The 19,866-nt window shown below is 40.7% G+C and overlaps 2 protein-coding genes across 6 annotated transcripts in view; both read right to left on the bottom strand.

Annotated features, from left to right (window-relative positions):
• prkag2b (protein kinase, AMP-activated, gamma 2 non-catalytic subunit b) overlaps nucleotides 1–5,577 on the bottom strand; it is a 23,807-nt gene extending 18,230 nt beyond the window's left edge. The window contains exons 1-3 of one of the 4 annotated variants that reach the window (XR_003833795.1): nucleotides 5,238–5,574; nucleotides 3,824–3,889; nucleotides 1,760–2,021 (exon numbers count right to left, since the gene is read on the bottom strand). Coding sequence is in view for 3 of the 4 variants with exons in the window: in XM_029452742.1 (XP_029308602.1) it covers nucleotides 1,760–2,021; nucleotides 3,824–3,889; nucleotides 5,238–5,321 (412 nt within the window). In the remaining variant the exon portion in view is untranslated. Of the gene's footprint in view, nucleotides 1–1,759; nucleotides 2,022–3,823; nucleotides 3,890–5,237 lie in introns of all 4 variants that reach the window. The other 3 variants (XM_029452742.1, XM_029452744.1, XM_029452743.1) reach the window with 3 other exon arrangements.
• A 1,758-nt stretch (nucleotides 5,578–7,335) lies between these two features.
• Nucleotides 7,336–19,866, bottom strand: part of kmt2cb (lysine (K)-specific methyltransferase 2Cb) — a 61,882-nt gene continuing 49,351 nt past the window's right edge. For both annotated transcript variants that reach the window (XM_029452705.1, XM_029452704.1), the window contains exons 44-61: nucleotides 17,935–19,587; nucleotides 17,491–17,682; nucleotides 16,044–16,208; nucleotides 15,801–15,930; nucleotides 15,442–15,589; nucleotides 15,084–15,268; nucleotides 14,823–14,959; nucleotides 14,060–14,339; nucleotides 13,659–13,798; nucleotides 12,976–13,086; nucleotides 11,766–12,882; nucleotides 10,893–11,029; nucleotides 10,625–10,767; nucleotides 10,352–10,526; nucleotides 10,139–10,255; nucleotides 9,973–10,046; nucleotides 9,274–9,382; nucleotides 7,336–9,167 (exon numbers count right to left, since the gene is read on the bottom strand). In XM_029452705.1, coding sequence (XP_029308565.1) covers nucleotides 9,075–9,167; nucleotides 9,274–9,382; nucleotides 9,973–10,046; nucleotides 10,139–10,255; nucleotides 10,352–10,526; nucleotides 10,625–10,767; nucleotides 10,893–11,029; nucleotides 11,766–12,882; nucleotides 12,976–13,086; nucleotides 13,659–13,798; nucleotides 14,060–14,339; nucleotides 14,823–14,959; nucleotides 15,084–15,268; nucleotides 15,442–15,589; nucleotides 15,801–15,930; nucleotides 16,044–16,208; nucleotides 17,491–17,682; nucleotides 17,935–19,587 — 5,106 coding nt within the window. In that variant the 3' untranslated portion in view covers nucleotides 7,336–9,074. The remainder of the gene's footprint in view (nucleotides 9,168–9,273; nucleotides 9,383–9,972; nucleotides 10,047–10,138; nucleotides 10,256–10,351; nucleotides 10,527–10,624; nucleotides 10,768–10,892; nucleotides 11,030–11,765; nucleotides 12,883–12,975; nucleotides 13,087–13,658; nucleotides 13,799–14,059; nucleotides 14,340–14,822; nucleotides 14,960–15,083; nucleotides 15,269–15,441; nucleotides 15,590–15,800; nucleotides 15,931–16,043; nucleotides 16,209–17,490; nucleotides 17,683–17,934; nucleotides 19,588–19,866) is intronic.

Consider the following 19,866-nt stretch of genomic DNA (forward strand, 5'->3'; position numbering starts at 1 on the left):
CCTCTTAGCGCATGAGCACTATTACCATTATGTCATTAATGACTTTTATATTTGATATGGAGAATGCATGGCTGGGCTCCCACCTGTGGGATGCCAAACCTGTAACTTAATATAACAAACTGGCTTTGAAATGCTCGGGAAAAGAAATCCTCTCTGATTCTGACAATAAACAAAGCCGACCATTTTCTTTTCCTGAGAAAGTTGTTGACATCAATAAGAGGATGACTGATAATGAATGAACAACTATCTGCTCCTTAAGCAGTCGCCCATCTGTCTGGCTCGTGACTGTGTTGGCCTGTAGCGGCCCGCTAAACAAAGCAGTGGATTTTTCTTCTCTTTTTTATCATGATGAAATCTAGGCTTCTTCTTCCTTATTAGCAACATGATGCTCAATGTGTGTGACTGAGAAATGCTGCATAACTTGTTTTTATGTCACTTCTCTCACAAGCTACAAAGTATCTGAACTCCTGAACTAAAATCAGATATTCACAGGTTCCTGTATGTGGCTTTACCTCTTAGAAAAGCAGGAAACCACAATAATCTTTGAGATAGCAGAGTGACATTTATTGTGTCTTACTTCCTTTACAAGCGTCTTCCTCCTAGACTCGCTGCTGCACAAAACAACAATCAGTATTAATCTGCATCACCAGATGACATACTGTATTTCACATTTATAAAACTATCAAAATACAGTTGTAGTACTACTCGTTACATTAACGTATTCACATCTGTATATGCATTACATTAACACATATCTTTCTTGACTGTTGAGGCTGTCCCCGTAAATATTTGTCTTGCATAAGCCTGCCTAGCTATTTCTTTTTTAAATATAGTTACATTGTACGCGTCTCTTACTTCTTCTTTTATAGTTTTTTTTTTTAATGTTTATTATACTGTACATGTAACCAAATGTATATTCTGCTCATACCATTACTGTTTGCACATACAACCTGCATTTGCACTGCAGTAGTTTATAGCACCACTCAATGCACTTTCTAAATATAATAATATAGCATATTTTTGCACTTCTGGTTAGATACTAACTGCATTTCATTGACTTGTACCTGTACTATGTATGTATGTATGTATGTATGTATGTATGTATGTATGTATGTATGTGTGTGTGTGTGTGTATGTATGTATGTATGTATGTATGTGTGTATGTATGTATGTATGTATGTATGTATGTATGTATGTATGTGTGTGTGTGTGTGTGTATGTATGTATGTATGTATGTATGTGTGTATGTATGTATGTATGTATGTATGCATGCATGTATGTATGTATGTATGTATGTATGTATGTATGTATGTATGTGTGTGTGTGTGTGTGTGTATGTATGTATGTATGTATGTATGTGTGTGTGTATGTATGTATGTATGTATGTATGTATGTATGTATGTATGTATGTATGTATGTATGTATGCATGCATGTATGTATGTATGTATGTATGTATGTATGTATGTATGTATGTATGTATGTGTGTGTGTATGTATGTATGTATGTATGTATGTATGTATGTATGTATGTATGTATGTATGTATGTATGTATGTGTGTATGTATGTATGTATGTTGTTTTCCTATTCTTTATGTATGTTTCTTGTCTATGCACCAATACACCAAAGCAAATTCCTTGTATGTGAAAACCTTGGCAATCAACCTGATTCTGATTCTATCTCCCAAATCCATTGACTTTACAAGAGTGAGAGTCTTCATCATGAATGGGCAGTTAGTGCAAAGTTAGCTTTTTGACTCACCTCTCCTGGTTCTGGAGAAGATTTTGATGCTTGCAGGTGTAGAGCTGGATGAGGAGCGGAAGATACCACTGAAGCTTAGGCGGTGGGGGGATTTGGGTGGGGAGTCCTGGTGGGAGGGATAGGGGAAGATGGTTCTGGGGGAACCTGAGCTGGTCCTCAATTGCACTGGAGCAGAGTGAGAACATGGGGGCAGAGCGGCGCTGGCTGGGCTTCTCACAGACACTCCTTTGGTGGGGCTGGCTGATCTGATGCGACACTCTCTCTGAGAGAGACAAAAAAAAGGAGGCAGTTTTATTTTCCTGCACTTCTGTAAATGCGTGATTTATGGTAGTTTTACACCTACAGTTGTTGTGCGAGACAGTGAGAGGCTGCAGAACTGCAAAATGTAGAGGGAGAGATTTATTGTGAAATGACATGACATGAAATGGGAGCTTGCTATTTTTGGATACTTCTTCTTTTTTCACACACCGTTTCTTTTAGTCAGCCACATTGTAACACTATTGTATCTCATAAAAAGCAATATAAGAATGTGAGTATTGTGTGCAAAGTGCAATAAGGCAAATGTCGTATATGATCTCTAAAAATTACTGAGAAATCAACGCTATTGATTCTTGATGAAACATTTTTCACTTGTTTTATAGTCAATTTGCATTCCGGAGAACATTTTTATTCAAACTAACCAAATGTCTGCACACACAGCTGTAAAAGACTTAATTTGAGCTAAATAGGAAACCATTTCCACAACTTTGCAATTCATGCTGCACTCACAATGTGTAGTAGCTGAAATGATTTTAGCAAACATTGTACGAATCCAAACTTTCTCCATTTCCGTCTAAGTAATCATAATGTCATGCTTCATACGGTATCATCATATCAGTCAGTAGCAGCACCTACGGGTTCACTTTAAAGACAATCAGTACTAATCTGTGTTAAACAATAGTGAGCATATTTTTCATTATGACTTTCTGAGTATATAAATCCACCTTTGCAAGGTCAACATCATGTAAACAGACTGAGAAACCTTCTCTATTCGCTGTGCAGACACCGAAACAAAACAGGAGTCGCGGCAGCCAATCTAGTTTGAGACAGAGAGCGCCTCCTCCCACCACTGAGCAGTCTGCTCTGGATGTGCCAACAACAAATCCTTTAACCATTTGTGGGCTCTGATACAGTGAAGCATTGTCATATGCAGCAATCTCCAGCTCGGAGGTTGTATTTACAGAAAACAATTAAATGTAACAGGAGTGTTTTGGTAATATTGTTGGTAGATAAAAAAACCTGCATAATAACCAGCCTCAACAAAACAGATGGGGGGGGGGGGGGGGGGGGGGGGGCACTGCACTGCACTGCTATGTACTGATAATACAAAAATTAAACAAATCAAAAAAGAGGAAGAATTGTTTTGTCTGGTCTACTTAACAAGGGTTCAGAGTGGTATTTGCTCAGAGGCCGGCCCAACTCCATGCGCACATTTTTGTTTAAACCAATCCTGTGATAAATCTGAGGGAGCGAGAGCACACACACACCCAGCTTTTCTGTTTGCCAATAACTCTCGCTCAGTCGTTGTGCAAGAACTTGTTAAGGCAAGTGGACAGCTTTCTGGGTTTTTTGTCTGGATACAAATGAGCTGTTTAAAAACACAAGACAATGCAGGTCAGCATTACCTTAAAATGTTACTGAGGTAAAACTGAAATATGTACTCTGGTGGATATGAGGTAACGATGGAGGATTACTCCGATTCAATTCAATCAGAGCAGACAGTAGGAAGTGGCGGCTTTCTTTCAGAAAAATCAATTTCCTGTATGTGGTCCTGCGATGCTTGGACACAGTGGGCGTAATGTTACTGTAAGCGAGTGAGGGTTGGCAGAAGAGAAGAGAGAGATGGCCTTGAATAATATTTTTCACATCCAAATTCAGGTCTAAATTTGATCAAAGCCAAACGAACAAGAGCCAATGTGACAAGTTAAATCATGCACTGGAAAAGCAAGCTTGAGAAAATAAACAATTGGCAAGTAAATAAAAAATGATGATGACACAAAAAAATCAGGAAAATAATTTCTGTACCATCTGAGCGCCACTTTTGGTTGAGTCACTAGTCTCCGCTTGTGGGGAAGTAAATGCACCAAAGTCCTGCACAATACAGAGATACGAGTGTCAAGGATAAAGATAAATTCCAGGAAATACATCAGAAAAACAAAAGGGCAAGTCATAACATGTAACATGAATACATTCTTAGCCCCCACATGATGCTTTAACCCGTTTTTACAAAATGGACATCGCTTGTTCTTCTTCATTAGTGAAAGTGAAAATGTTTAACATGCCTTTCATGAAGAAGAAAAACATGTTTTGCCAACGCAGAAACCTTCGTAAGCAAATACAACCCATAACCTTCCACATACCAACGGTTGAGTTCTACATTGCACTTTAGAGCAGTTCAGCAGAAAGCCAGTTTTCTTACATAATTAGGTGGCCATGCAATCCGGTTTCCATTTGTATTACATTAGGTGAAGTTCCTGTGGTGGAGGAAAGATTGAGTCTTGGCCAAAAAAAAAAACAGTGTTGCAATTTACAAGCTTACTTCCTATTGGGAAAGTCATTTTTCCCAATCTATACAGCTGCACCTGAATGAATACTCACATTACATTTTCCGCTGCATTTTTATGTTGTTTTCCAACAAAAGCACACAAAACAAATCTTGAACAAGAGACACAGATTTGATCCGATCTATTTACAATTAACTTGGAAAAGCTAGCAATAGGTGGATCTGATAAATGCCATCCAAAAAACACATGAATGTAAGCTAAAGTAACATGGCTGTCATTCATGCTACAAGACAAAACAAGTGAGTTGTCAACAAAGTATACTCACGTTATCCAAGAATGTTTTATTTAACCTTGGAAAAATCATAAGTTTGATAAAGCTTTAATGTCTGCAGTAATTCACTTCACATGTCTTTGTAGGCTTGTGAAGAAAAGAAAAACACAGACATTGACTGCCCAGCTTGTTGAATAAATGCAACCTTTTATAATTTATATAGTGGTCATAATGAAACATGACTTGCTGCTTTGGAGCATGTTAGTTCCTCTGAAATGTTTTCCTCACAATACTTAAATGCATAGAGAAATATTCTGTAGATTATAGATAATAAAATTATAGTTAACCACAGCCCTAACGTTAGTTAGGGAATTGGCTACAATGACATCACACAACATAATGTTTGAGGAAGAATAATGTCAAGAAGACATTTCCAACTGTGCAAACAGCCAACTGTTTCTAGTAAAGATTTGGCCCACTTATTAGATCGACGAACTGAGACGTCTGACAATCATGCACGCTCTTCTACGTCGCGTGCGAGTCCAGGCTGCGACAAAAACGGCTAAAAGTTCCCGACCTGATGTTGTGAAAGGTTCAACAAGCCCAGTTTTTTTTTTGACAGTCACAGTAAGAAGCCACATTAGTTGATACTTCACCGACTCACAGGCATGTTAATCCGCAGACTTCTCCTCTTTTTTGGCATTTTCTTTGAGCTCTCCTTGCTGGACTCCATCACCGTGCTTCCCATTTTTTCTTAATGGAGCAAAAAAAAAGAAAAAGTGCGCTAATAAACTGCTGAGTCGCGACTGCAGACCATCAACAGCAGCCTCCACCTTCACTTCAGCTGTCCCCTCTGCTTACTACGACAACACTGAGGCGCTGCCTCCTCCACCAGGAAGTAGGTTTGGCCGTGAAAAGAGGCAGGGCACGCGTCTTCAAATGAGTGTCAACGCTGACTGTTTACAGGTGTTGTGTCGCAGTCTGCACCCCCGAGAAATGTGTGTGTCCTGCCGTGTTTACGGCTGTTTGCGGAAAAGAAAACAGCATGACTCCGTAAGTCCTGGTAAAACAACGTTTTTTATCATGCTTTTTAGGATGACACAGCGCAATAACCTGCCTACAGTGTATTTAAAAGCAGAGGAGATTTTAATCACAAGCTAATTCCCCATGTTTACTATTAAGTGCATTTATTTTTTTCCTCCCACAATCATTTCCTTGCACGGTGGCAAAACAAGAAAAGGCAAAACGCAGGGCACGCAGCGAGTAAAACAAGTTTTTTGAAGGGGAAGCTAATTTCGACACAACACCAGGCAGTGTGGCATGCATAGAGATGATTCACCAACAGATGTCAGTACGACTCAGATTTTAACTGGTTTAATGGACGATGTAGACCCGCTGTGGATAAATTAATTATGTACTTAATAAAATAACAACAATAATAATAGTAAAAAATGACGACGACGATAACAACAATTAACAACAACCGTAGCCTATATCGTTTGTCGAAACACAAAGTAAACCACAAAACAATATAAAAACACTTAAAGTACACAATTAAGAAGATCCGAGGAAATGCATGATCATCTTATACTATATTCATTATAATTGATAAGAATATTTTATGAAGGTACGCTAAAATGTATGTTCTGTGTAGGTACAAGAATTCAGTGATGACAGGGTCTAGACTATGTCGTGCTTTATAGGAAGTAGCAGTATCTTAACATTTTTGTTTTGGAATTGCTAATAAATTAAAATTTTAGTGGGCTCTCATATGGCCAGATTAATTAGATGTTCCCCTATGGTACAAACGAGATGTAGGTCCCCCTGCATTGTACATATAACCTGTCACTTTATCAAGTACATGAGACCAGTGCACATAGCGGACTATATGTTGATGTAATCATACAGCATCTGCCCTAAAACTACCAATATTAATATACCTAAATATAATCTAATGCCAGGTTGAGTGTGTGGTCATTTAATTAAACACACTTGTATTAATATGCAAGCACAGCCATAACTGAAATTAAAAGTCAACTAGGTTGTTTTTTAAAGTGCAAGTAAGTAGTGGGACTCCCAGGAGTGATCCAGTCCCAGCACACAGAATCAATTCAGTTAAAGTTGCACTCAAAATAATCATGCATTTGTGTACCTGTAGTAGGGTCTGGATCCTCCACATCCATCGAGATGAATCTGAGGAGTCACAAGATGATTCAACAGATACAACAAAAATAATTTAAACATGAAATCAAATGTCAACATTTTTGCTAATTCATTTTCTATCAATTGAATGATTGTTTTATTTTTTAAGCCAAAATGACCCAAATGTACCGGTTCCAGCTCCTCAAAATGTAACCTTTTCTGATTTTCTCAGTCTTCTGTGATAATAAAAGTAATATCTTTAGGTCGGAGAAAATACACAATCAAGATGCGTCAATTTGGGCTCTGGAAAATTATATTGGGCATGTTCACTATCTACAGACAGATCCGCAATAAATAATGGAAATAATTAATACTAATTTGTTGCAGCCCTAAAGGGGTCACAAGCCAAAAAGGCTGGGAGACACCGCTCTATTTGCTTGCATCTTTGGCAATAAAACTGCCTCTAAAAAGGCCTCCGTTAAATATTACTAACAATGTATTGCTTAAATATTCGTTATACTTTGATTAGTCACAGATTGATATATACACCACTTTTTAACAGCTTCATATTTAAAAATGTAAAATATGAGAATTGATATCACATACAGTACACAACTTGCTAACATGTAAAATAGTTTATTTTTGTAAATGTTTCTAAATTCAATTCCACAAACTCCAAACCTCATACTCTGTACACTTCAAAAGGCATTTTCAAAAAAAAGAAGAAAAAAAAATATGACTACACGACTAAGAAAATGTAGCACAAACACACTGGCAGGATGATGTAATATCATACAAGAGAAGAAAAATATCCAAGAAACAATTTTGTTACAACCATTCATTGAGAAAATATATACAATTGAGTCTTCGGAAAGTTAAAAAAATACATGCCATATACATTACAAGTTCTAAGACTGTCTCCAAAATTTTACAGTCGACTTGAAATTGTGCACGCAAAAACTCTTCCGTTTCTAAGCATGTGACTTGTGAAGTGTCAGTATAAGAAATATTTCTGATTAAGGAGAATGCCATTTCTGTCCAAAAAAAAGGTAGAACAACCTACGGTTCCAAACAAGAGTTCCCCATTACGATTCTTTCTGTCACACACTGGTTCGTCTAACTCACACCATCATTCATTAGACGTTTGCACCTTATTTTAAAAGCAATGTAAAAACAAAAACAGGTAAATACATGTTGGTGTTCCTACTCGTGTTAAAAAGTTAAAAAGTCATTTTTGGGTTTCAAAACCTAATTCACAGTTCTTTAAAATCAAACCTGATTATAAGCAAACAGATCACACTGATCTCTTACTATTTGAAGAGTCTTTTTTTTCTTGATTCTGTAACTGATAACTCGTTACGTTAGTCAACAAAAATATTTCTTTTTTTTTGAGTGGTCAAAGCATGTGTAAGTCACAAAACACTACGCTACAATACCTTACTTTTAATACAACAAAAATACTTTGTGAATTATTGTGGTTATATTACAAATTCTGTACAGAATAATCATAATATATACTCTCAAACTGAAATAACGTCCATCTTAAATAAATTTCAATGACAAACTGAACAAAAACAATTGAAAAACACCCAAACATCGAGAAGGTTAAGGTAGTATTTGGTCGGTTATTCCTATAGTTTTCTTTATGTACATTTATACAATAGTAACAGCATGTCTTCCTCAATCTTCAAAAACAATAGCAATCTAGCCTTCTTTAACTCAATCTCATCATTTTGAGAATAAAATTCATTCACTCAGTAATAAATACAAAACCTCTCGAATTCCACACAAATCACATGACAGAGACCTATGATAAAACTGACTCATGGAATCAAGTATTTAAAAAGTTTTCGTGTGTGTTTTTTTGTTTATTTTCTTTTTTTTAGTGCAAGTTAATATTCCCTTCGCGGTATTCATTGCTGTACATTCCTCATTCAGTGATGTCTACATTTAGTCATACGGTATACATTAACAGTATGAAACAAAAGGGCCTGCCCTTAGTAAGCAATAAGGCCGCACCCTGCACAGTGCTTTCTCATTCGCTGGTGGATTCCGCACCCCATGTACACCAAACAAACGCACAGATACAGACAGACAGACAGAGGCATCTCATACAACAGAGCCCCTCACATATGGCACGAGTCACATCCTGCTACTGTGTTACATTTCCCCTCCTCCAGCCATTTTCTTCTCCATGATCTTGATGAACCAACATGTAAATTAATTCATCTCTCCAAGGGTTCAGGCCTTCTGCTCATTCATAAAATGACTTTAATGTGAAGCCTTTTTTCCCCCCCTCTGTGCAGAGATCCCAGCATCCACACACTAGCAGGGAATGCATTTAGGTTTGTCGTTTTCCTCAGTTAATCCATTTCCTGCAATCAGGAGCTCCACAGTGGCAAGCAATCTTGTGCTGACCCTCCACAGTGTCAAACTGGTAGTCGAAACTCAGCTGGAAAGCAGGGAGAGAAACACAAGTTTTTGAAGATCATCGTTTGTGCGAGATTCATGCAATTGTATAAGTAAGAAGTCGAATCAAAGAACAGAAAGATATTCACCTCCTCTCCTTTTTCAACTCTGCGATTGCAGCTGATGATGATTTTGTAACCTCTCTCAAATGTGACCACCTCAGCAACACAGTTCGGGGCACAAGAGTGGTTGATATATCTGTAAACAATACAGAAAAAGAAAGATTTCACAAACAATCACAGTCTACGCATGAATAGAAAGTAAGTAGTTGTACATTCCCTTTTACATTTCAAATTATTGCGAATCCCAAAAACATTTTATCCTTCATTTAAAATCAAGTGTTTTGATTTAGATCTGAATTTAGAGAATTAGAAAATTCATTTAGATTTACTTTTTTGTTCTGTTTTTAAATACGAGTTGCGTATGTTTGTAGAGGTGACTTTTTGTGTGTGATAAATGATTTCAAAATGTAGTTTAAATTACTGTCACGTTTTTTCATAGAAATTCATGTACGGCAAAAGCCATGTTTTTAAAATGACTTGCGAAATGCTTTCGATTTGTGGCTGTGAGGCAATACTGCCTTCTCAGAATAATAATAATAATAATAATAATAATAATAATAATAATAATAATAATAATAGGGCACCATCTTCAAAACAGGATCCAGTTTTTATAATATGCAAAAACAGCACTGCTACATTTGGAGCTGCAGGACTATGAAATACTTTGTTCTATATTCTCCTTGAATGTTTATGAAAATGTCATAACCAAAAGGAATCTCACACTACCTTGCCAGCCCTCCGGTTCGAGTGGCATCTACAACGTGTTCGCTGCCGATGCGGAACATGAACACTGTTCGGTTCTGTCGGGGAGAGAGGAGAATTTACTTGCCGCTCGTTTGGAAAATGTAATTTCAGCTCAAAAAAAAAAAAAGTATTAAAAACCGGCGTATACCTGAGATCTATAGATCTTCTCCTTGCTGATGGCGACCTCATTTCGGAGGATGGTTCCATTGTACTCGATCACCATAGTTAGTTTTTCGATGTCTCTCGCAGCAAACAGCCCCAGGCCCTGTGAACGCGTCACACAAGAAGGTATTCATTCTGTCCACATGAAACAGAATCCAAGAGCTGAGGAATAAAATCAAATATCTAATTTAACACTGACCTGGATGCGGGAGCGTGCCAGATAGACATTGGCTCTCCACTCACTCTTCATCCAGCGGTACTGAGAAGACCTGGGGTGCATTACTGGAGGCTTGCCATGGGGGGCGCCACCTTCTCCTTGGGCCACATTCTGGTTAGACCTGGCACTGCTGGTGGATACAGCTTGTGGATGTGGCCTTTATGTTGAGAGGGGGAAGTAATAAACACAATTAAATACTGCATTTTGCTTGGAGAGAATATACAGATAGTTCTAGTCAAATTCACTCAAAGTTACCTGATCACCAGTGAAGTGTAGGGAGAGCTGGTTCTTGGCTGGGCGCGGGCACTGCCAGCTGGATTGAATATGAGAGGCAACTCCACAAAAGGGCTGCGTCCGTAACGGAATGAGTACCTGACACAAGACTCCACTCCTGGGAGCTGGAACAAATGAGTAAAAAAAAAGAAAAAAAAAAGCTTATATCCTGCAGAATATGATCTACGCATTTGTTTAATTCGTATATTATTTAACCCGAGTTAAACCACAAAAATAAAAAGCAACAAACCGATTCAGAGATCTTGGTTACTGCAGGGACTGTGAGTCCAAACAAGTCCTCTCCTTTCAGGTAAACAGGGAAGAGCTTCAGAGTGCCTGCTTCATTTCTTTTCTCAGAAACAGGACCCAGAACTTTATCCCACACTCCTAATAAGTGAGACACACACACACGCATGTTCAAAAATGTTGATACTGAAATGTCACAAGAATAATATTTATGTAAATATCTACGGAAAATGTAATTAAACACTTGGGAGTAGAGAACATCCAATTAATTATCTCAGAAAAAAATTATATCAAACTATATGAAGAGTTAAGAGTGCCTTAGACCTAGCAACTAAATAAATAAATGAGGAAAATTATTCACAGAGGGATTTACTGTACGTGTCGTAAACTGTACTGATTGATCTCAAATATTAATCATTAGAGATGAAGGTTGTTACATACAATTATAAAGTCTGTAGCGTAATATGCCTTTTGTAATGGTGGATATATTTTTGGAACGCACATCTTCAATATGTAAAATCTATATTGAATATGCTCTTGACAGAATATATGGCCAATTAAAAACAAACAACATAATAGAGGTCAGGAAAGGACAGTGGAAATGGATAATTACGTTGCATTTTATTTTGATAAACAAGATTTTTATATATATATATATATATATATATATATATATATATATATATATATATAAATAAACGTGCTATGGCCTTTTTTATACTTTATATTATTTTAATCCCCCATTTATTGTGCTATGCATTATTATCCTTCTTCGGTACATATGTGGGCAGGTATGTAAGGTAAGAAGTATTATGTACTGTACAATTACTATAAGACAATAATTAGTTAAAAAATAAAAGATTGCATAACAACAAACCTTTAGCAGAGTTGTCAGTCAGGACCAGGTCTTTGTAGCCCTGTTCGATGACTCTGATGGTAAACTCTGGCAGTTCCTCTCTGTCCTCAACAGAACAGACGTAGCGACAACGGCGGTTGCCATGGCGCATGCTCCAGTAAATGCGGCAAGCCTCATAGCCAACTGGGAAGATGGCTGTCGTGGAATGGAAGGCTGCCATTTGTAGAGGGGTTAGTTGGCCTATTGCATGCAACACCAGGCTGCCGACTCGAAAGGTGTAGCCTAACTCGGGCTGCCGCACAGCACTGGCAATCTGACGCACTTCGTCTCTTTGGACGTAGACACGGCGGAAGACAGCGAAGCAACGCAGCTCATGCTCCAGTGCTTGTCCAGCAGTTCCCCGGGGCCTGTGGGCGTGACACAGCATGGTCTTGTCCTTGAAGAAGGTGCAGTGAGCTTGCAGAGCGCAGGTGAAATGGTAGACATTGGTGCAGCGTAGGCGGTTGCAGCCGCTCGTGGCTCCAGTCTGCTGGCAGTAGGCGCAGCGTACCGATTGGCCACGACGCAGTGCAAGCTCCACGTTGATCAGGGCGCCAGCCTGCGTCTCATACACCTCAGTCGACCACAGGGCACAGTTTAGGTGTACCCATACATCAAGATCTAGATTTAGAAGCCGAGCAGGGCCATCAGTGATCCCATCTCCAAACTGGTGGCAGAAACAGCACCGCCTATGGTCCCGGAGAGCGGCAGGAGGGCGCAGGGAGGCCCCGAGCTTCTTCAGGAGCTCATCAATCTTATCCTCATCTGGGAGTTGGGAATTCCCTCTCGGCACTACTACCTGGACAGTCCACTTCCTCCAGCGGAGTCCTTTCTGTCTCTTTCCCTGGTGCCAGCCGTCATGGGATCTAGGCCGGGCTTTCAGCTTCACCGTGACTTTGATGGCATCAGACTTGATCTCCATTTTGGCTGTATCACCTGCCATGGGGAAGGGGATAGGAGGAGTGGAGGGGGGAGACTGCTTGGGCTGAAGCTGGGCCAGGCAATGAACATCCAGCGATGACATGTTGTTACTGTACTGGTGCAGAGTTTTAGAAAGGCTCTCTGTTTGCTCGCAGGCAGGAAGAAGGGACATGGATTCCTGAAGAGATGAGAGAAGAGTCATGAACAAAAACAATCAATCATACAAACTGCATGTTATTTAGAGACGCTGTGGTGTTGCAGTGGTACAAACCTTTGTTTCTGTGGTTGATCTGGATTGCATGGGCGACGAGGAACAGTAGAGAAGGAAGCAGCTGTGACTACAGAAGACCAGATCTTCAGATTTCAAACGGCCTCCAGATTCCTAATGAGAGAAATCAGTCCAAGTTTCAACAGACTGAATAAGGAATGTTAAATCAAAGCCTGACCAACGTGAACTGCTTAAGCTCATCTGAAGGTAAAATAAGTTATGAAATAGACATCAAAAACATACAATATTTAAATAACCAAAATACTCAAGACTGAAGTCATGAGGTATACTGTTTAACCCACTAATTAATCTGAAATGGATTTAACTCCAGCCGGCAGGATTTACATAATCAGAGGATGCGTGCCGTATTACTGTGGTGGTGCTGTATGTGTATGTGCACGGTCCCTCAGGCTGAAAGTAGATAATATATCCTCTAAAGTAAAGACAGAGCATCCAATCATGGCTCATTTAGTCGCCCTATAGGGAAATCAATAATAAAATAATTAATAATTGTTTATCAGAGATGACTTCTCATGAACTGGTTCTGTGTATTTAAAGCAGGTTTTACTTTACTAGTCTCAAAATCACACTTTTAGCATTCAAGTGCTCCAGCTGAAAGGTGGCCTGCCTACTTATTATACCACCCTGCTGCCATTTGGAACATCTGAACCTAATTAATCTGGTACCTTCATGTGTGCGGGGAGATCTTTGATGGATTTCTGCACTCCATTTCCCAGAACCACCACCTTACAGTGGCAGCACCAATGAGGTCTACATCCAGGGTTGGCGGTGGTCTTCTGGTCGGGTCCTCGAGCTAGAGCTGCACCTGAAGTAACAGAAAATGGTTTTTTTTAAATGATATCCATCTGACAATGCATTCCCCGTCTAGTAACCCTACAGTGGTACGACTTGACTTTAAGTTAACAAATAAATGTTAGCTAAGAAAATGAAACTGCCTATTACAGAAGTAAAATAAATTGAGACTAGACAATTGCTACTCTGTGCTTTTTCACAGGAAGTCATTATGTTTAGCTTTGATCAGACATGACTTTTAATTACAAATACTAATTTAGTTTTATTGCCTCACCTGGGCTGTTGGGATGGAAACGGAAATGATGTGCCTGCTGTTGCATCATCGCCTGAGCTCCGCCGGGCCTTATCATCTGTCCCAGCCGTCCGTGAGGCCCTCCATTGTCTCCTTGTCCGTGGAAGAGCATAGTAGGCCGAGGCTCCATGCCATGGGGGCCCAACCTTGGACCACCGAGAATAGATAGGGGCCCCCTGTCTGGGGTGCTACTGACCTCGTAGCTACTGGGGATCTTCACACACAGAAGGTCTGAAATGGCTGCCACTACACCTGTGATGTTCTGAGAAAGAAAAAAATAAGTATTGTTGATTAAGTCTTTCATCAAAGATCTCATGCATAGTTCCTGCAAGACTGGATCTTTGGTGTGTTGTCTACATTATGAATCAATGGGAATGTTTTTTTTAAGATGCATTTCAGTGTTTTGATGCACCTTTAATTTTAAGATGAAACAACTAAAGCTGGTCTCTCAGAAAAAGTGATTGCCTTTAACAACTGATTTAGAAGTAGCTTATTTTGCCACGTGAAAGTGAATTGGCCAGGAAACTAATAAGCCAGACCAGTAGGACAGCCCTATGTGAATATGCAGCTCTAAATGTGGTGCATGTGTCTAAAAATTAGGATATGAATAGCTGTGAAACAATCTGTGCAAAATAAATGTACATTTTATTTTTACAATGCAAATTGGTCATTCCATAAACTTAATGACCGTACTAAAAAAACTGTAAAAACTGTATTCTGTGAAACCCGTATTACGTATTCCTACCTCTGCTGCAGCTGGTCTCAGTGTGATGGCTACAGACACCAGCCCTTGTTTGGAATCATTAGACATGGAGCCAAAGGGGGAGCCAAAGAACATCGCAGAAGGCTCTGTTTTGATATCCTGCAGTTTGACTTCTGACCCTGCAGAATCAAAGAGAAAGATTCATAAAAAGTTTGCCAACACACTGTTAAGGTATGCTGGAGTTGGACAGGAATGCATTTTTTTTTTAATTGTGTCGAGTATGTCGGAGTTGTGTGTGTTTACCTTTCCCATCGGGTGCAGGAAGCATGGGGAGGACAGGAGACAGGCAGGGGGACGGAGGCTCTTCCTTCACCAGAGACAGGTCTGGGTAGCGACTGATCTCCATACCGACCACACTCTCAGGAGATGAGGATGGAACAAAACTGTCAGGTGTGTCCCTGTCCTTGCAAGGCTCCTGTCCTCTGTTGCTGTTATCATGTGATGGGTAGAAACAAAACAATTAACCACCGTTGTCAAAACCATTATCAAAACACAATTACAGGATTAATCAACACAAACAAATGCTATGATGACAGCTGTTAACGGTACAGCAGCCCTCCAAAAGACAGTTTGAAAGAATGAATGTTGTTTATCTGTTTACCTGAGCTCCTCCTGGTTGTTGTGAGGAGGGGTGGGGAGGGAGGCCGGGACATCCACTGTTTTTGGTCCCTGCGCGATGGCCCGGGCTAGCAGGTCTTCCTCAGTCCTAAATGGGACATGTAGCGGCTTTGGGACCAGGCCTTTGGACACTGTATGAAACATATACAAATACATTTGCATGGGATTGATAAACAGGTAATTATTTATCTTGGATTTGAAAGTTGTCAGTATTGTCTCTTAGCTCCTCTGGCAATTGACCTGAGAGGTCTGCAAGGTTTGTACGGATTCAGAAAATCTGATAAGTCTAATGGTAGTGTAAAGGGGGTAAAATGAGAGATTAAAAAAAGGGTGCATGCTCACCCATGGCAGCAGCTTTGCTGGCCAGCTCTTCTGTCGTGGCAAATCCATTGATCATTTTCTGTCTGTTCACAGGTGGTGGGGTGGGAGGAAGAGACGCCGGTGGTGTTGGTGGATTGCTCAGGTTACTCTGCTGTAGGAATCAGAACCAATACAGTGGTCAGCACAGCATGCTGCAGACACACTTAACATCACAACATCACTCTGTTTAACCAGTTCCGACTTGGTAAGGTAGGCAGATCTCACCTTGTAGGCCAGTTGGGAGTAATAGTCAGAGACTCCATCGAGTGAGGCGCTGCCAAAGGTACCAGAGAGGAGGTTCTCTCCATTGATCTGGCCGCTCCCGTAGGGAGTGAAATGGGCAAAGTTGACCCCAATCAGTGGCTCCATGAGGGGCAGCAGGGAGAGCTGCTGTGTCAGGAGACAAAAACATGATCAGGGGAATCAGATAGGAGTGAAATCAGAGTCAAGTGCGCAAGTGCAATGGATACTCTAGCACAAAACACCAAACTGAATATTACAATGTATACATATAACAAGACCTAACTTAGCATACATTATATTACTTAACAACGTAGTATAACCAGCATCATTCATCTTGGCTAAAGAAAACCTTCCACCAAGGCAATCCTTAAGTAAAGTTAAGCATTAGCAGTGTGTAGGGTTGCAGTGGTATACCATGGTATTGAGAAAAACTGACATAAAAGACTGAGTTAAGGTACAGACAGGAGCAGTCACGCACCTACAGTATATGTTCGTTGTAAATATTATTAATATAAACATCAATTATTTTAAAGGCTCACAGCTGTTGATATATTTTCCTTTAGACGTTAATTTAACATGCTTTATAGTGCTGCTGACATGTAAACCAACACACTTTAGTTATACAACATGTTAAGCTATGCCATTTCTTTCATATTTGTTTATTATTCTGTTCTCATTCCTTTAGGGGTCATTGTAACTGATATTAATGATAGTAATTGTGCAATACGTGACATTTTTTGAGGCTGTTATTGTACCGTAAAAATCTTCTATCGTTAAACCCCAGTTGTGCGTTTGTTATGTAGGGTTATGTCACCATTACATGGTTCTGTAAAATGTCCAGGAAAGGTTATAGATATAGCCAGTCCTGCCTAAACTGGAATCTCTGAGAATGTAGTCTCGAGTTTGGATTGAATATGGGAAGAATAATAAGAAACCTTAAAGTCTAATCTCTGGTCCAGTTATTAATCTCTGGTCCAGTTATTAACCTTGCTGTACAGAACAAGGCAGGTAAATGGGAGCAGAATCAAACACATTGCATGCTCAATTGCTTTTGCTAAGATGCATGTACTACATGTCTAATGAGTGAGTCAGCTTCATAACGTTTAAATCAATAAGCCTCAATCAATGAGGGACTTGAAATCACAAATCCCCTTCCACTCTCCTCAATAATAACAGCATGTGTGCAACTGTCATCCAACATGCACCTAATTACAGTAATATGCTTATAATATGTGAATTTAGTGCCTATGCACTCGGAGAACATTTTCTATTCTGGCAGTAATTAATACTTTAAAATTTGGAATAAAGCATTTAGATTTCAAGCTATAATCCTTCTACAATCTGTCATTCCCAAGGACGTGCAGCGGTGCGGTGCGGCTTCAACCAATTTAACGAAGAGCAGGTTATGACGTGGTAAAATCAATCTTACCTGTTTGATTTGGGTCATTACAGTGTCAGGCCCAGAGTGCATTAGTTGCCTCTCATCCCCTTCCTTCTTCCTCTTCTTGTAGCGAGAGGCAGGTTTCTCCCCTCCTTTCGGAGCCCTCTTGTTCCTCCCTTTCTTCTTCTCCTGTTCGGGGAGCACGGGTCCAGGAAAGTCCGGGGTGCCATCAGAGTACGCCTGAAGATGAGAAAAAGATTTTTGCTTTAAAAAAAAAAAAGGCATGAATAAACTTATTATAGCATTATGGCTACTAGTTAGATGCTTTTCAAACACTGGACTATGACTCATTCAAAAAACCGACAGCTCTGACTCAGACCAATTCAACTATGACGCGCCTCCCATCTGAATCACTTAGGCAGTCTATGACTCACTATGTTGATCACCCCCTTCAGAGCTTTAACTGTATGACTGTATAACAAAATAACTGACCCCATTGCTGTCCATGGAGCTTTGCCTCAGCAGGGCTTTGCAGTCTGCGAGCTCCTCCTCCTCTGAGCGCATGCTCTCCTCCGACCTCTGCTGCGAAAACCCAGATGGAGGTGTACTCTTGTCTTTCAGAAGGTGTTTCAGTAGTTCATTGCCAGCCTCCCCCTTGTTTGGACTTTGTCCTGCAGGGAAGGGAGACCCACTCCCTTTATTACCCTCCTCCTTCACAGAGCTCATTCCTGAGCCGATGGGTCCGTCCCGTGGTCCATGACACTCACTGGCATCGGTCTGCTCCAGCTTTATGTTATTAAGGATCCTGTCATGTTCCTGAGCTCTTGCTGTGTCTGATAAGAGACCAGGGTGTCCAGATTGGCCTCCAGAAAGCTGCCTCTCCAGCTCTGAGTGACTCGGAGTGGAAGATCCCAGTAAGGGTGACCTTGACATGTCTTGGTCACCGAATAGATGAGTGTTTCTGGTTGGAGTTGAGGAGGTGTCCGAGACACACGGTGTGAGAGGGGCTGTGAGGTCAGAGTGTGGCGTTGAAGGTGTTTTGACTGAATCTGCGTCATCATCCTTCTTCTTTTTGCGGTTCCTCTTCTTTTTGCCCTTCTCATCTGGGATGATGTTGGAGTACAGTTGGATTAGAGACTGACCTGAGCCCGGGAAGTTAGACGGTAGAGGTGTCGACGAGTCGCCTCCAAATGGTGGACCCTCACCTGGCATCTGAAGCATCATTCCTGGTCCACTGAAATGACGAGGTCTGGGTTGACCCTGGGGAAAATTAGGTGCTTGTAGGGCAAGATTATCAGGCCCAAAACCAGGCCCCATGTCACGGGACATCATTCCATTGCCCATCATGGCCCTCCTTTCACCTTGCATAAACGTCCCAGGTGGTGAGCCCATTCCAGGCTGCATGCCCTGCTGCTGGGGGAACATTGGTGCAAGTTGTTGCTGTTGTTGCATAGGAGGCCTCTGAGGCTGCATGAAGTCCTGTGGCAGCTCTGCGTTAAAAAATGGCATCTGAGCGAGTGGTGCCATGTTTCTATCCGGCCCCATCATCCCTTGCTGCTCCATTTCCATACGGTGTTTCAGGGCTCTCTGGCGTTCAACTTCCTGCATTAGCTGCACCCGCTGTCTCTCCTGCTGCTCCCTGAGCCTCTCCCTCCTCTCCCGCTCTTGGAAGCCTTCACTGAATGGATTGTTGTCATCAAACTTCAGACCACCTGACTGTATGGGTTTTACACCACCTGGTGGAGCTGGTGGTGCCTGGGGATCCACAGGCATTTGTGAGTGTTGAGGTATGTTACCCATTGGCATCTGATGAGGTTGGCCTGGATTTCCCACAGGTACCTGGGGGGGCATTATAGGTGGCATTATAGGTGGCATTCCCGGTCCCGCCATGGGCAAGGGAGCGCCAGGATGCCAGCCAGGTGGTTGGTTAGGCATACATGGAGGAGGATTTGGCTGGCCAGGATGAAGCGGCATCTGCATTATAGGATTCATAGGGGGTTGGACAATTGGTGGTCCACTGGGGACCATGCCAGCAGGGCCTGGCATTGAGTGTATCCCAGGCATTATGGGTGTCATATTGTTTTGCTGCTGTTTCACTCGGTATTCCTCTATAAGTTCAGCATGCTCCTTCTGCTGCTTGCGGATCTGAAACAAAACATATTTCACAAAAAAATGTTATTGAGGTTCTCTAAGAAATTGACAAAGAAATGACTTATCGCTTTGAAGGCGTTTAATCACATTTACAAAACTAATTTACGTAGACACAGGTTTACCCAAGGGAGGAGATGAATGATTTTAAATTTCAAACAGTAACTAAAGAAGAATTTCACTTTAAAAGCAGGAGTTAGAAAGTACAATCAGCTAGGAGAATATTTTGTCAGCCCTGTTCTTTTAGAGAGTCAAAGCAGGTGCACAGGTGCATTT

The sequence above is a fragment of the Cottoperca gobio genome, chromosome 17 (assembly GCF_900634415.1).
Source record: "Cottoperca gobio chromosome 17, fCotGob3.1, whole genome shotgun sequence".
In the NCBI taxonomy this organism is placed as follows: Eukaryota; Metazoa; Chordata; class Actinopteri; order Perciformes; family Bovichtidae; genus Cottoperca; species Cottoperca gobio.